This window comes from Piliocolobus tephrosceles, chromosome 5 (assembly GCF_002776525.5).
Source record: "Piliocolobus tephrosceles isolate RC106 chromosome 5, ASM277652v3, whole genome shotgun sequence".
Lineage (NCBI taxonomy): Eukaryota > Metazoa > Chordata > Mammalia > Primates > Cercopithecidae > Piliocolobus > Piliocolobus tephrosceles.
In genome coordinates, this window is record NC_045438.1 from 98,503,705 (window position 1) to 98,517,488 (window position 13,784).

The following is a 13,784-nucleotide window of genomic DNA, read 5'->3' on the forward strand; positions in this document are numbered from 1 at the left end:
AGACTGGCAAACCGAATCCAGCATATCAAAAAGCTTCTCCACCATGATCAAGTGGGCTTCATCTCTGGGATGCAAGGCTGGCTTAGCATATGCAAATCAATAAACGTAATCTAGTATATAAACAGGACCAACAACACAAACCACATGATTATCTCAATAGATGCAGAAAAGGCCTTTGACAAAATTCAACAGCCCTTCATGCTAAAAACTCTCAATAAATTACGTATTTATGAGACGTATCTCAAAATAATAAGAGCTATTTATGACAAACCCATAGCCAATATCATACTGAATGGGCAAAAACTGGAAAAATTCCCTTTGAAAACTGGCACAAGACAGGGATGGCCTCTCTCACCACTCCTATTCAACATAGTGTTGGAAGTTCTGGCTAGGGCAATCAGACAAGAGAAAGAAATAAAGCATATTCAATTAGGAAAACAGGAAGTCAAATTGTCCCTGTTTGCAGATGACATGATTGTATATTTAGAAAACCCCATTGTCTCAGCCCAAAATCTCCTTAAGCTGATAAGCAACTTCAGCAAAGTCTCAGGACACAAAATCAATATGCAAAAGTCACAAGCATTCCTATACACCAGTAACAGACAAACAGAGAGCCAAATCATGAGTGAACTCCCATTCACAATTGCTTCAAAGAGAATAAGACACCTAGGAATCCAACTTACAAGGGATGTGAAGGACTTCTTCAAGAGGAACTACAAACCACTGCTCAGTGAAATAAAAGAGGACACAAACAAATAGAAGAACATTCCATGCTCATGGATAGGAACAATCAATATCATGAAAATGGCCATACTGCCCAATGTAATTTATAGATTCAATGCCATCCCCATCAAGCTACCAATGACTTTCTTCACAGAATTGGAAAAAAACTACTTTAAAGTTCATATGGAACCAAAAAAGAGCCCACATTGCCAAGACAATTCTAAGCCAAAAGAACAAAGCTGGAGGCATCACACCTCCTGACTTCAAACTACACTGCAAGGCTACAGTAACCAAAACAGTATGGTACTGGTACCAAAACAGAGATATAGACCAATGGAACAGAACACAGCCCTCAGAAATAATACCACACCTACAACCATCTGATCTTTGACAAACCTGACAAAAACAAGAAATGGGAAAAGGATTCCCTATTTAATAAATGGTGCTGGGAAAACTGGCTAGCCATATGTAGAAAACTGAAACTGGATCCCTTCCTTACACCTTATACAAATATTAATTCAAGATGGATTAGAGACTTAAATGTTAGACCTAAAACCATAAAAACCCTAGAAGAAAACCCAGGCAATACCATTCAGGACATAGGCATGGGCAAGGACTTCATGACTAAAACACCAAAAGCAATGACAATGAAAGCCAAAATTGACAGATGGGATCTAATTAAACTAAAGAGCTTCTGCACAGCAAAAGAAACTACCATCAGAGTGAACAGGCAACCTACAGAATGGGAGAAAATTTTTGCAATTTACTCATCAGACAAAGGGCTAATATCCAGAATCTACATAGAACTCAAACAAATTTACAAAAAAAAAAAAAAACCTACAACCCCATCAAAAAGTGGGCAAAGAACAGACACTTCTCAAAAGAAGACATTTATGCAGCCAACATACACATGAAAAAATGTTCATCATCACTGGTCATCAGAGAAATGTATATCAAAACCACAATGAGATACCACCTCAAACCAGTTAGAATGGCGATCGTTAAAAAGTCAGGAAACAACAGGTGCTAGAGAGGATGTGAAGAAATAGGAACACTTTTACACTGTTGGTGGGACTGTAAACTAGTTTAACCATTGTGGAAGACACTTTGGCGATTCCTCAGGGATCTACAACTAGAAACACCATTTAACCCAGCCATCCCATTACTGGGTATATACTGAAAGGATTATAAATCATGCTGCTATAAAGACATATGCACACGTATGTTTATTGTGGCACTATTCACAATAGCAAAGACTTGGAATCAACCCAAATGTCCATCAATGACAGACTGGATTAAGAAAATGTGGCACATATACACCATGGAATACTAGGCAGCCATAAAAAAGGATGAGTTCATGTCCTTTGTAGGGACATGGATGAAGCTGGAATCCATAATTCTCAGCAAACTATCACAAGGACAGAAAACCAAACACCGCATGTTCTCACTCATAGGTAGGAATTGAACAATGAGAACACCTGGACACAGGAAGGGAAACATCACACACCAGGCCCTATCGTGAAGTGGGGGGATGGGGGAGGGATAGCATTAGGAGATATACCTAATGCAAATGACGAGTTAATGGGCGTAGCACACCAACATGGCACATGTACACATATGTAACAAACCTGCACGTTGTGTACATGTACCCTAGAACTTCAAGTATAATAATAAAAAAAAAAAGGAAATGACAGAGAAGAAGATGAAAATGTAAGGAGAAAAACCCTTTGAGGTAGTTCCTATTATTATCCAAAGACAGGGAGATTAAATGCCTTGTTCAAAATTACACTTGGCAGAGCGGAGATTCAAACACAGGGTTGCCTCACCCCAGAATACAAGTGTGTATCCACTATGCTCATTATCTTTCTGTCTAGAATGTCTTCTCTAAAAAAAATCTACAAAATCTCTTTTACCTTCACTGAAACATTCCAAAATTCCAAATCTACAAATCAACTTGACCGTGTTTTAATAGGATCCCAATGTAACACAGTCTGTAGATGTAAATGACTGCAAAAGAGATGTTAGTCTTTATAGTCACATTCCTGACTAAATTTAAAGAGGAAATTGGCAATTATTTCTGAATGATTTATTTTTACAGACGAGAAAGTGATTAGGCATTACCAGAAGGGTAAAGAAGACAACCTACTAGATATGCCAAAAAATTTAACCAAGAGAAAAAAATCTTCCGCTCTTTTTAATTATGTATTTCCATTTCATTTCTTTCAGGCATCAAATATTTACCTTTACTAAAATCATCTGGGTGATAGCATCAGAAGCAGTGGGTGAAAGAGCTGTGACTGTGATAGGAATTTCTCCCAGATGTGTTGGCCTGATGGGAAAAAGAACAGTTGCCCCATCCTCACTGGGAACCAGAATGGTCTGCTGGTGGCCTGTGGCATTTATTTCACTTGAAGTCATTAGAATATCAAATTTGTCACTTTTCTCAATGACTACCTTAACCTGAAAGAAAAAATAAATCAAAGCTTTTGTATAATAAATGCCCTTCAGTAAAGTACTCTTTTATCACCAATTTAAGTACTGTCAAATCTGTGAGGCTAAAGACTGTGAGGCTAAAGACTGTGAGGAAAAGACGAGACAAAGATTCAGCCAAGAAGAGTATCAAAGGGTATCAGGAAAAACTTCCTTTCCTTTCTATGCTTTCCCCTCAACCTCAAGATACATGGGGAAAGGGCACTCTTTAGCTCCATTTCTAGTCATCCCGCTAATATTAAATTCTCTCACTATCTGAAGCCATTAGATGGTAAGGATGTGCACAGAAAGGCTATTTCATATATTGATATTACCACCAGCTTGATTTAACGATGTCATCCTGGAACATACTGGTCCCATTAGAAAAATATGAAGAAAACAGCATGAAATGTTATTGAATTTATCAAAGTCTCTGTAAAAAAAACTATTGCAGGGAAAGTACAACTCAGACATTAGTCCTGAAGTATATCTTGGTTGTAAACTTTTATAAATTATCCCAAAGTTACCAGTCTCATCAATAATAGCATCTCTATAGGCCTTACATTTTATGAATTATTTTCCCATTGATTTTTTCATCTGCTTCTCAGAGTATCTTTTATGGGTATAATAATTATCATTTCCATTTTATAGATGAGGAAACTATAATTAAGTCGTTTGTTGGTAAGTGGTAGATTCAACATTGAATCCAGGCCTTTTGACTCTAGATCTTTTGCTTGTTAAACAGTACCATGATGACTGGGTTAAAAAGTAAAATTAAAAAAAAAAAAAAAATTGACTTCCCACATTGTCAGCCAAGTATGCCAATAAAAAGCTTAAAAATAAATTTTTAATTTAAAAAGTTTATGTATAAAGTGCCTAAAGAGATTATGGCATTTTCATGCATGTAATAAAGTTAATTACATATCCCTATTTATTCTGGGAGAAGAAAAATGAGTCACTTGGTTAACATACTGTAGGCACAACACAAACAGTGAACCTAATCCCTGCCTCCCAGGGAAATGACTAGCTAAGGAGATACAAAGTACATGAATCCAATAGTGAATCCTTGAAAATATAAACATGGGGGCTACAAACATAACAGAATGGCAGCCGGGTTCTGTGGCTCATGCCCGTAATGCCAGCACTTTGGCAGGCCAAGGCAGGCAGATCACTTGAGGCCAGGATTTCAAGACCTGTCTGGCCAACATGGCAAAACTCTGTCTCTGTGAAAAATACAAAAATTGCAGTGAGCCAAGATCACGCCACTGCACTCCAGCCTGGGTGATAGAGCAAGACCCTGTCTCAAAAAAAAAAAAAAAAAAAAAAAACTGCAGTGGGCACACAGTGGCAGTGAGAAGTGGCCACACATTCCAGATGTGAGGAAAACCAGGGGAAAATGCAGGGAGGCAGGAAAGAGAAAGGCATGCTTCAGAGACAATAAGGAACTTCCATGGCAAAAGTGGAAAACTTATGCTGAAAATTCAAGGAGGTAATATGTAGACATGCTAATGATATCCTTAGACATTAATTAGCAGAAGAAATCACTGAAAAGACATGCCTATTTTCAGTCTCCCAGAAATGTATAAAGTGCTTAGAATCCCAAATGCCCAGATACTACACAACCCAATCCCTTCGTGCTACCTCCATTTTCTCCTGTAGTGTAAATGATCAACAAAAGCTTGAATATGTTACCTCAGTGGCATCTTTCAAATAATTGAATATAGTTATTTCCAAAGCAAATTCTTCACCTCTGATAACAGAGTAGGGAAGATTCAAAAAAATGAAAAATGGTTGGAAGGCTTGCAGCTGGAAAGAACACAATGAGTACATATTTTTATTCAGGTCAAAATTCTTCACATTTTATGCAATTAAATGCAATCTTCATAAAACCTATGAAGCTTTTAACTTCAGCTAGAAATGTCAACTTGCTATCAACAGAAAGCAAACAGCAACTTATCACAAATGAATGATGGCAAATTGACTTGATTGATGTTACTTAACATAATAATCACTATACTTTATTCAGTGCCTTATAGCAACCAAGATCTTCACATACATTATTTTGTTTGGTCATTACAACCCCATGAGGTTACTGTTAGGCTCCTACTTTAGAGAAAAGAAAATTAAATTTTAGAGATTTTTGTAACTAGTACAAATTCATATTGCTGGCAAGTAGAGGAGCCAGAACTAGAACCCAGCCTGTCTAATCCCAAAGCAATTTGCTCTTCTTTCATACTGTATTGACTCCACCAATCTGCTTTAAAAGCCCTGCCAAATCCAGCAGCCCCTGTTCTAGTGTGGGACATCTGAATACATGTGCCTCCTGACTAAATGTAAAGAGGAAATTGGAAATTATTTCTAAAACATATATACGATTTATTTTTACATATAGATGAGAAAATGTGTGGGACATCTGAATACATGTGCTTCCTCCTCAGTGATCCAATTCTGATATTGTTGGCCAAGTCTTACAGAAAAGGCCAAGCCCCACCCCTGCATCTAAAGCTAAACTTGGATTAGTTTAGGCCAGTGGTTTGCTGGCAGCAGTAACTCCCTCTAGAGTTTATCTGGACACTGGTGAAGGTGTCTTACATTGTCACCATGACTCGAAGGGGCTATAGGTAGCTAGTGGATGACAGTCTGCAATACTCAGGATAGCCCCAGACAATGAAAAATTGCCCCATGTTCCTCGTGATTCTTGAATGTTCCTTCAGACATTCAGGTAGCTGAATTGTCTGTTTATAATGGCCTGAGCTTACAATCTAATTCCAATTGCTATATAAACCCAAAGCATTTTTCAATATACACTGAATTTTTCATGAATACAATTATTTTGTAAATTGGAATTACATTTCAATTTCAAATGAGATAATTCAGGCCACTCATGGCCATTATATTCCTCCTGCCAGTGACTGGCTTAGAAAACAATATATGATGCAATTTGACCAAAAGACATGATGGAATATTGGCTAGTGAACATCTTGAGAAGTTCTGTTCATTCTTGAAGAGGACAAATAGAAAGACTCACTCTCTCCTCTCCTTTCTCTCTCTCTCTTTTCCTTTCTCTCTCTTCCAGCCTTTGGAGATGGTTAGTTCAGGTCAATAATAAACTTTTCCACCCAAATGTTAATATGGACTTCCCACATTTAGCAGTTTATAAAGCTAAATATAGCTCACATTCTTAAATATAAAACAGATAATAAGCAAAAGATGAAGCCAAGGAATCTCTAAACTGTGATAAACATTATAAGCAGTCATTTAAAACAAAACAAACAAAAAAAAAAAAACCTTGAGGAGCTGATGCTCTATTAGCTTAATGTCACTGTAACATTGATAAGCAGCTCTTTAATACAATACCTCCACTGGAGTCTTTGTTAGTCCAAGACCCAGGTCCTCAGAGATCACAAAACCAGTAGCCACCCAAGAAGTGATAGAATCAGGTACAGTTACTTCAAATTCTTGGTAAATCCTAGAACTGAAGTCAAGATAATAAACATAAACATCACAAAACCAAGAACTGATACATTTTGATATAAGCCAACATAATCTAAACTATTTTTGGAAGAAGTTCAGTTTTTCATATTATTTGCATATCTGAATTTAAAACCATTTAAAAGGTTTAAGTATAAAATAGTAGATCCCAACTTTTCAAAGAATAGGTCATCGCAAGGTCATGATACTGCATATCAATCCATATTCTAATAAAATCTTCCTGCAATATTTACATCTTCAGAATAAACATCACTTTTTCACAAATTTTTTATAAATAATAAATACATATTTTCAACATGAACTCCAATTTTTTCTCTAAATTTGCAGAAGTTTTTCTGTGTATCCCTGTCAATGCTGTTATTTGTTTCCTTGAGATTTCACTCATGTGTTAACTCAAGTATCTTTAAACAGCTGACTATAAAATACGATGTGGATTTCATGATTTACCTGCTCAATTATCAGGCCAGGTAGTACGGGGTTTATCAGCTAAGCTGAATTTCTTCTACCACCCATGCCCCTTCTCCCTGTGACTCCTGGGAATGTTTTGTGAGGAGCAGGGTTCAGTTAGCAGCACTGCCACGGGTTGCAGGAGATAATCATGAGTGCTTCCCACCCTGTGACAACAAAGGTACTCCCAGCAATTTTTCTTCAACAAGAATCATGAGACTTTAAGGAAGTCAAAATCGCCCTTCATTAAAAAAAAAAAAAAAAAGGCCTGTCTCCTCATTGATGAGAACTTCCTGCCATAATTTGTGTGTGGCTTTATCAAAACCTGTATTCAGATTCAATAAATATCATTTCCTAAAAAATCATTTTGGTCTACTTAGTTCTTAGTTACACTATATTTGTACTTAAACATTAGAAAGAGGGCAAAGCTTATTTAAAACAAACACTAAACAAAATATATATGGGCAAAGAACTTCATAAGTTTTTACCCCATGTTGGTGTCTAGCCAAATCCAAGTCTCCGGAAAATGCTTTCGGACATGTGGACTGCTGCCCAAAGAAAAGTCTTGAATATCAACTATATGTCCTTCATTTTCCTCCATAAACCTCTCAGCATATTCTGCATTGTCATCTATAAATAAACATGGACAAGAGTTAGAAAAACAGTCACTGGAGAGAATGAATTGTAAACTCCACACACAGAATGAATGTCAATCACTTGGGAAGGTGTCCAGAGACATAATGTGCCAGTGAGAGTATCAGGTTCTTTCTATTACAGTGAAAAGGTAGAAGAAGGTTTTCAGAAAAGGTAAAGGATACAGTAAGTATTACTGGCAAGAGAATAGGTATTACAGTGGGCATCAAGAAGGATTCAATATGTAAAAAAGAACAAAGATGGGCAAAAACTGAGACTGAAAAATGGAAAAAGATGCTTGGAAGACTGTCTATGATACAGGGTTATATGAGGAAAGCCAAATGAATCACATGTCTTTAATACAGAGAAATCATAACGACTTCATAACATCTTCAAGACAATAAAATTATCTTTTAAGTTTCAGGACAGAGGATCAGGTGTCCTGTGGGGGCAAGAACCAGCCCAAAGAGACCGTGGGGCTTAGCACAGAATAACCGAATACCTGACAGAAACAGGGAATTCAGGGATAGAAACTGTGACAGTTCTAGAAGCCTTTCAAGATGATATGAGTATAATTTTACCTGAAAGAAAAGAGAACCCCTTCTAAGGTTAACCATTCTAATTTATACATTTCCTTCAGTCAAAATATTTTATGACTTCTTTCTAAAAGCACACTTTATTATTAGTTGGTAGCCAACTCTATTTAGCAATTCAAGAAACTAGGATGTACAGATATAATCCTGCCCAGGAAGAACTCAGATTGATGAGGGGTGTGTGTGTGTGTGTCTGTGTGTCTGTGTGTCTGGGTCTGTGTGTGTGTGTGTGTGTGTGTGTGTGTGTGTGTGTGTGTGTGTGTGGTGTCCATGTCTCTGTGTGTGTGTGTGTGTGTGTGTGTGTACCAGAATACTTTATGGCATGATGGCATCTGGGCTATTTTCTAGGTGAACATCAAAAAGCTAGAGAACAAAAATATTTCAAAAATATGTTGCTCCTTTTAAATAATTCCCAAAGAATAGCACAGTTTGTGATACAAATCAGAGGCACAGCAGCTTCCAGTGTGTCCAAAACTATAACTACCTCAAAGGATTAACAAGAGAAAAAGGAAAGCATTCACTTCAAAGATCTAGACAGGAGCTCAGATGAACATTCCATGTCATGGCCCAGATGTACTTCCAAGTACATTAAACTCCAAACATTTTGGGAGAAGAGAACAGAAAAATGAAAATCACAATCTCTATGTTCATCTGGAAAATACCCATATCCATGTAAGTAGTGTTGAATATCATGTGAAGGACAAATACAAGCATGTTGCCATATATTACTTACAAACACCATCAATATAATCCTTCGTGAGGTTTGCATCTGTCAATACCCAGAGTCCACACTCCTAAAAAGAATAATTTTAATTTTCTTTTAAAACACCAGTTTAAATGCTCTCTAAATTATCAAGGCATTCTCCCACACTGCTCACTTGTGCTCATTTTTGAGAGCTTAGGTACACACATTCACATACATTCATCCTTTCTCTCTCAAATACACACACACACGCACACACACCGATCTTTCTCACTTACACACACACGAAACACACATCGATCTTTCTCACTCACACACACATCGATCTTTCTCACACATACGCACACACACATCGATCTTTCTCACTCAAACACACACACACATGCACACACACATCAATCTTTCTCACTCACACGCACACACACATCGATCTTTCTCACACACACATGCACACACCCATCGATCTTTCTCAAACACACACGCACACACCCATCGATCTTTCTCAAACACACACGCACACACACATCGATCTTTCTCACACACACACGCACAGACAAATCGATCTTTTCACTCAAACACACACATCGATCTTACACACACACGCGCACACACACACTCATGCATAAAGAGCCATTTCAAAGTCAAGGAAATATATATGTAATATATTTATATGGAAATACATATACATAAAGGAAAAATTATTTGTTCAATGTCAATTCCATTAACTTTTCCAATGGTGAATTGTTCCATTCACTTTTAAAACTGGAAAGATGATTTTCTTTCCATTTCAAATTATACTTACATAAGACTGTACTTCAGTGACACATTTAATAAAAGGTTAACATCTCAAAATGATCACTAATTCTGAAAGGGATTGCAATAGTAAAAAGTATTAATATCTTTTCAATATAGTAAGCAAAACATACCTGAAAGACTGCAAAAGAATTCATGAACATGCCTAAATAATATCCTGTATTATAAAGTTCCAACTCATGGACCACCTAAGGAGAAGATAAAATATACAGACTGAATGGATTCATAGCAACCTTTCACAACACTTCTTCCAAGTAACTTAGATAAGACTTAGCCTTCATGTTTATCACTTTGAAAATGACACCAATTGAGGAGCAGTGAATATGTAATTGCTTTGTTCATCATTCCGTCAGCCAAAACTACATTTCTTATCTACACTTACTTTTACTCTGTTCAACAATCCAGAGTTCCTAAGAAGTCTGGACTTGAGTTCTGGCAGGGAGAACTTAGATGTTACTCTTTGACAAGACCAACAGGCAGATGTCAGCATTAAAAATGACCCACACTTTTGGCAGAGATAAACAGGTTAACTTTGTTGAAGATTAATATAAACTCTGCAAAATGTCAGTGACCTACATTTACAAAAAAATGAAAAAAGAAAACCTGAAGAGGCAATTTACAAAAGTAGGAATATAAGTTATTAATAAGCAGCAAAATACTCAGCCTCACTGATAATCAAAGCAAGGCAAATGACAACATCCATGAGATATAGTTTTTTCAAAAATGAGATATTTGCATGTACCCTATTAGCAATGCTTTCTTTAAGAAGAATAGTACTCATTGCTAGCAAGAATGGGTAAAACGGGCTAAAAGAATGAGTAAAACTGTTGATTCCTCAAAAAATTAACACAGAATTAGAATATGACCCAGTAATTCCACTCCTAGGTATATACCCAAAAGAACTGAAAACAGTAACTCCAAGAGATACTTGTATGCCACTGTTCATTGCAGCATTAGTCACAACAGCCAAAAAGGCGGAAACAACCTGTGTCCATCAGCAGAAAAATGGATAAACAAAGTGTGGTGTATATACACAACACAATACTATTCAGCCGTAAAAAGAAATGAATCTCTGAGGCTACATGCAGTGGCTCACGCCTGTAATCCCAGCACTTTGGGAGGCCGAGGCGAGTGATTCATGAGGTCAGGAGTTTAAGACCAGCCTGGCCGACATAGTGAAACCCCATCTCTACTAAAAATACAAAAAATTAGCCGGGCGTGGTGGCGGGCACGTGTAGTCCCAACTACACGGGAGGCTGAGACAGGAGAATGGTTTGAACCCAAGAGGCAGAGGTTGCAGTGAGCCAAGATCGCGCCATTGCACTCCAGCCTGGGTGATAGAGCTAGACTCAGTCTCAAAAAAAAACAAAAAAAAAAAAAAGAAATGAAGCTCTGATACATGCTACAACATGGAAGAATCTTGAAAACACTGTGCTAAGTGAAATAAGCCAGACATAAAAGGGCAAATATTATATAAATCTAAAATATCTAGAATAGGTAAATTCATAAAGACAGAAGCAGACCAGAGGTTCCCAAGGGCTGTGGGGAGGGAGAAATGAGTAGTTATTGTGTAATGATTACAGAGTCTCTGTCTGGAGCCATGAAATGTTTTGGAAATATCGGTGATGGTCATACAACATTGTGAAGTAATTAATGTCACTGAATTAAACACTTAAAATGGTAAAAACAGCAAATTTTATTTTATATATATTTAACTTCAATAAAAATCAAGTATTATACCTTTTTAGGTAATGATTTTGATACTTCTCTCTAATTTACATTAACCACATTAAGACAAAGTCAGAATTAAAAATCACAAAAAAAATCTAAGTTGAAAAAAACACATTCCAGCATAAAATTAAACACCTGCAACCACTATTTCTACAATGCTAACAACAACCACAGCTGCATCCACAATAAGTAAATAGAACAGGCACCAATAAGAAAACAATAAAATAAGAAAAAATTTTCATAATGTCTCAACAAGCTGGCAAGTAGACAATGGAGCCAGAGCCGGGCATATTGGAGAGAAAAGGCTATAGTTCCATGACTCTAACTCTGTCACAAAATACAAATGCATGAAGATTTGCTTCTGCTCTTGCTCAGACACCAATTCATAGAACTATTCAAGAAGCAGTATCTAAACAGTGGTTATCAGCACAAGACAAGAATGCCCTCTCTCACCACTCCTATTCAATATAGCACTAGAAGTTCTGGCCAGGGCAATCAGACAAAAGAAAGAAATAAAAGGCATCCAAATAGGAAGAGAGGAAGTCAAACTATCCCTGTCTGCAGATGACATAATTCTGTATCTAGAAAACCCCACAGTCTCAGCCCAAAAGCTTCTTAAACTGATAAACAACTTCAGGAAAGCCTCGATGTGTGAAAATCACTAGCATTCCTATACACCAACAACACACAAGCAGAGAGCCAAATCAGAAATAAACTCTCATTTACAACTGCCACAAAAAGTATAAAATACTTAAGAATACAGCTAACTAGGGAGGTAAAAGATCTCTACAAGGAGAACTACAAACCACTGCTCAAAGAAATCAGAGATGAACAAACCAATGGGAAAACATCCCATGCTCATGAATAGGAAGAATCAATATTGTTAAAATGGCCATACTGCCCAAAGTAATTTATGTATTCAATGTTATTCCTATTAAACTACTATATTCCTCCCAGAACTAGAGAAAATTATTTTAAAATTCATATGGGACCAAAAAAGAGCTCGTAGAGCCAAGACAATCCTAAGCAAAAAGAGCAAAGCTGGAGGCATCATGCTATCAGAGTTCAAACTGTACTATAAGGCTATAGTAACCAAAACAGCATGGTACTCACATAAAAACAGACACACAGAGCAATGGAACGGAATAGATAACCCAGAAATAAGACTGCACATCTACAACTATGTGATCTTCAACAAACCTGACAAAAACAAGCAATGGGGAAAGGATTCCCTATTCAATAAATAGTGCCGGGAGCAGAAGCCAGCTAGCCATATGCAGAAGATTGAAATTGGACCCCTTCCTTACACCATATACAAAAATTAACTTAAGATGGATTAAAACTTAAATGTAAAACTCAAAACTATAAAAACCCTGGAAGACAACCTAGTCAATACCATTCAGGACATAGGCACAGCCAAAGATTTCATGACAGAGATGTCAAAAGCAATTGCAACAAACGCAAAAATTGACAAATGGGATCAAATTAAATGAAAGAGATCTGCACAGCAAAAGAAACTATCAACACAGTAAACAACCTACAAAATGGGAGAAAAGTTTTGCAAACTATGCATCTGACAAAGGTCTAATATCCAGCATCTATAAGGAACTTAACAAATTTACAAGAAAAAAAAAATTTTTTTTAAGCCAGCAAAGGGGCCAGGCACAGTGGCTCATGCCTATAATCCCAGCACTTTGGGAGGCCAAGGCAGGCGGATCACCTGAGGTCAGAAGTTTGAGACCAGCCTGACCAACATGAATAAACCCCGTCACTACTAAAAAATACAAAATTAGCCAGACACGGTGACACATGCCTGTAATTCCAGCTACTTGGGAGGCTGAGGCAGGAGAATCGCTTGAACCTGGGAGGTGGAGGTTGCGGTGAGCCAAGATCATGCCATTGCACTCCAGCCTGGGCAAAAAGAGGGAAACTCCATCTCAAAAAAAAAAAAAAAAGTGAGCAAAGGATATGAACCAACACTTTCCAATAGAAGTCATAGAAGTCACACATGTGGCCTACAGTCATATGAGAAAAAGCTCAACAACCCTGATCATTAGAGAAATGAAAATCAGAACCAAAAGGAGGCCAGGTGCAGTGCTCACACCTGTAATCCCAGCACTTTGGGAGGCCAAAGCAGGAGGATCACTTGAGGTCAGGAGTTTGAACTCAGCCAGTCCAAC

General features: G+C 37.3%; 1 protein-coding gene across 1 annotated transcript in view; it reads right to left on the bottom strand.

The window, feature by feature from the left end:
• Nucleotides 1-13,784, bottom strand: part of CD109 (CD109 molecule) — a 146,035-nt gene that overhangs the window by 43,898 nt on the left and 88,353 nt on the right. Inside the window, exons 17-22 of the mRNA XM_023219253.2 lie at nt 9,987-10,061; nt 9,091-9,151; nt 7,620-7,761; nt 6,550-6,667; nt 4,885-4,998; nt 2,965-3,183 (exon numbers count right to left, since the gene is read on the bottom strand). Of these exons, the coding sequence (XP_023075021.1) occupies nt 2,965-3,183; nt 4,885-4,998; nt 6,550-6,667; nt 7,620-7,761; nt 9,091-9,151; nt 9,987-10,061 (729 nt within the window). The remainder of the gene's footprint in view (nt 1-2,964; nt 3,184-4,884; nt 4,999-6,549; nt 6,668-7,619; nt 7,762-9,090; nt 9,152-9,986; nt 10,062-13,784) is intronic.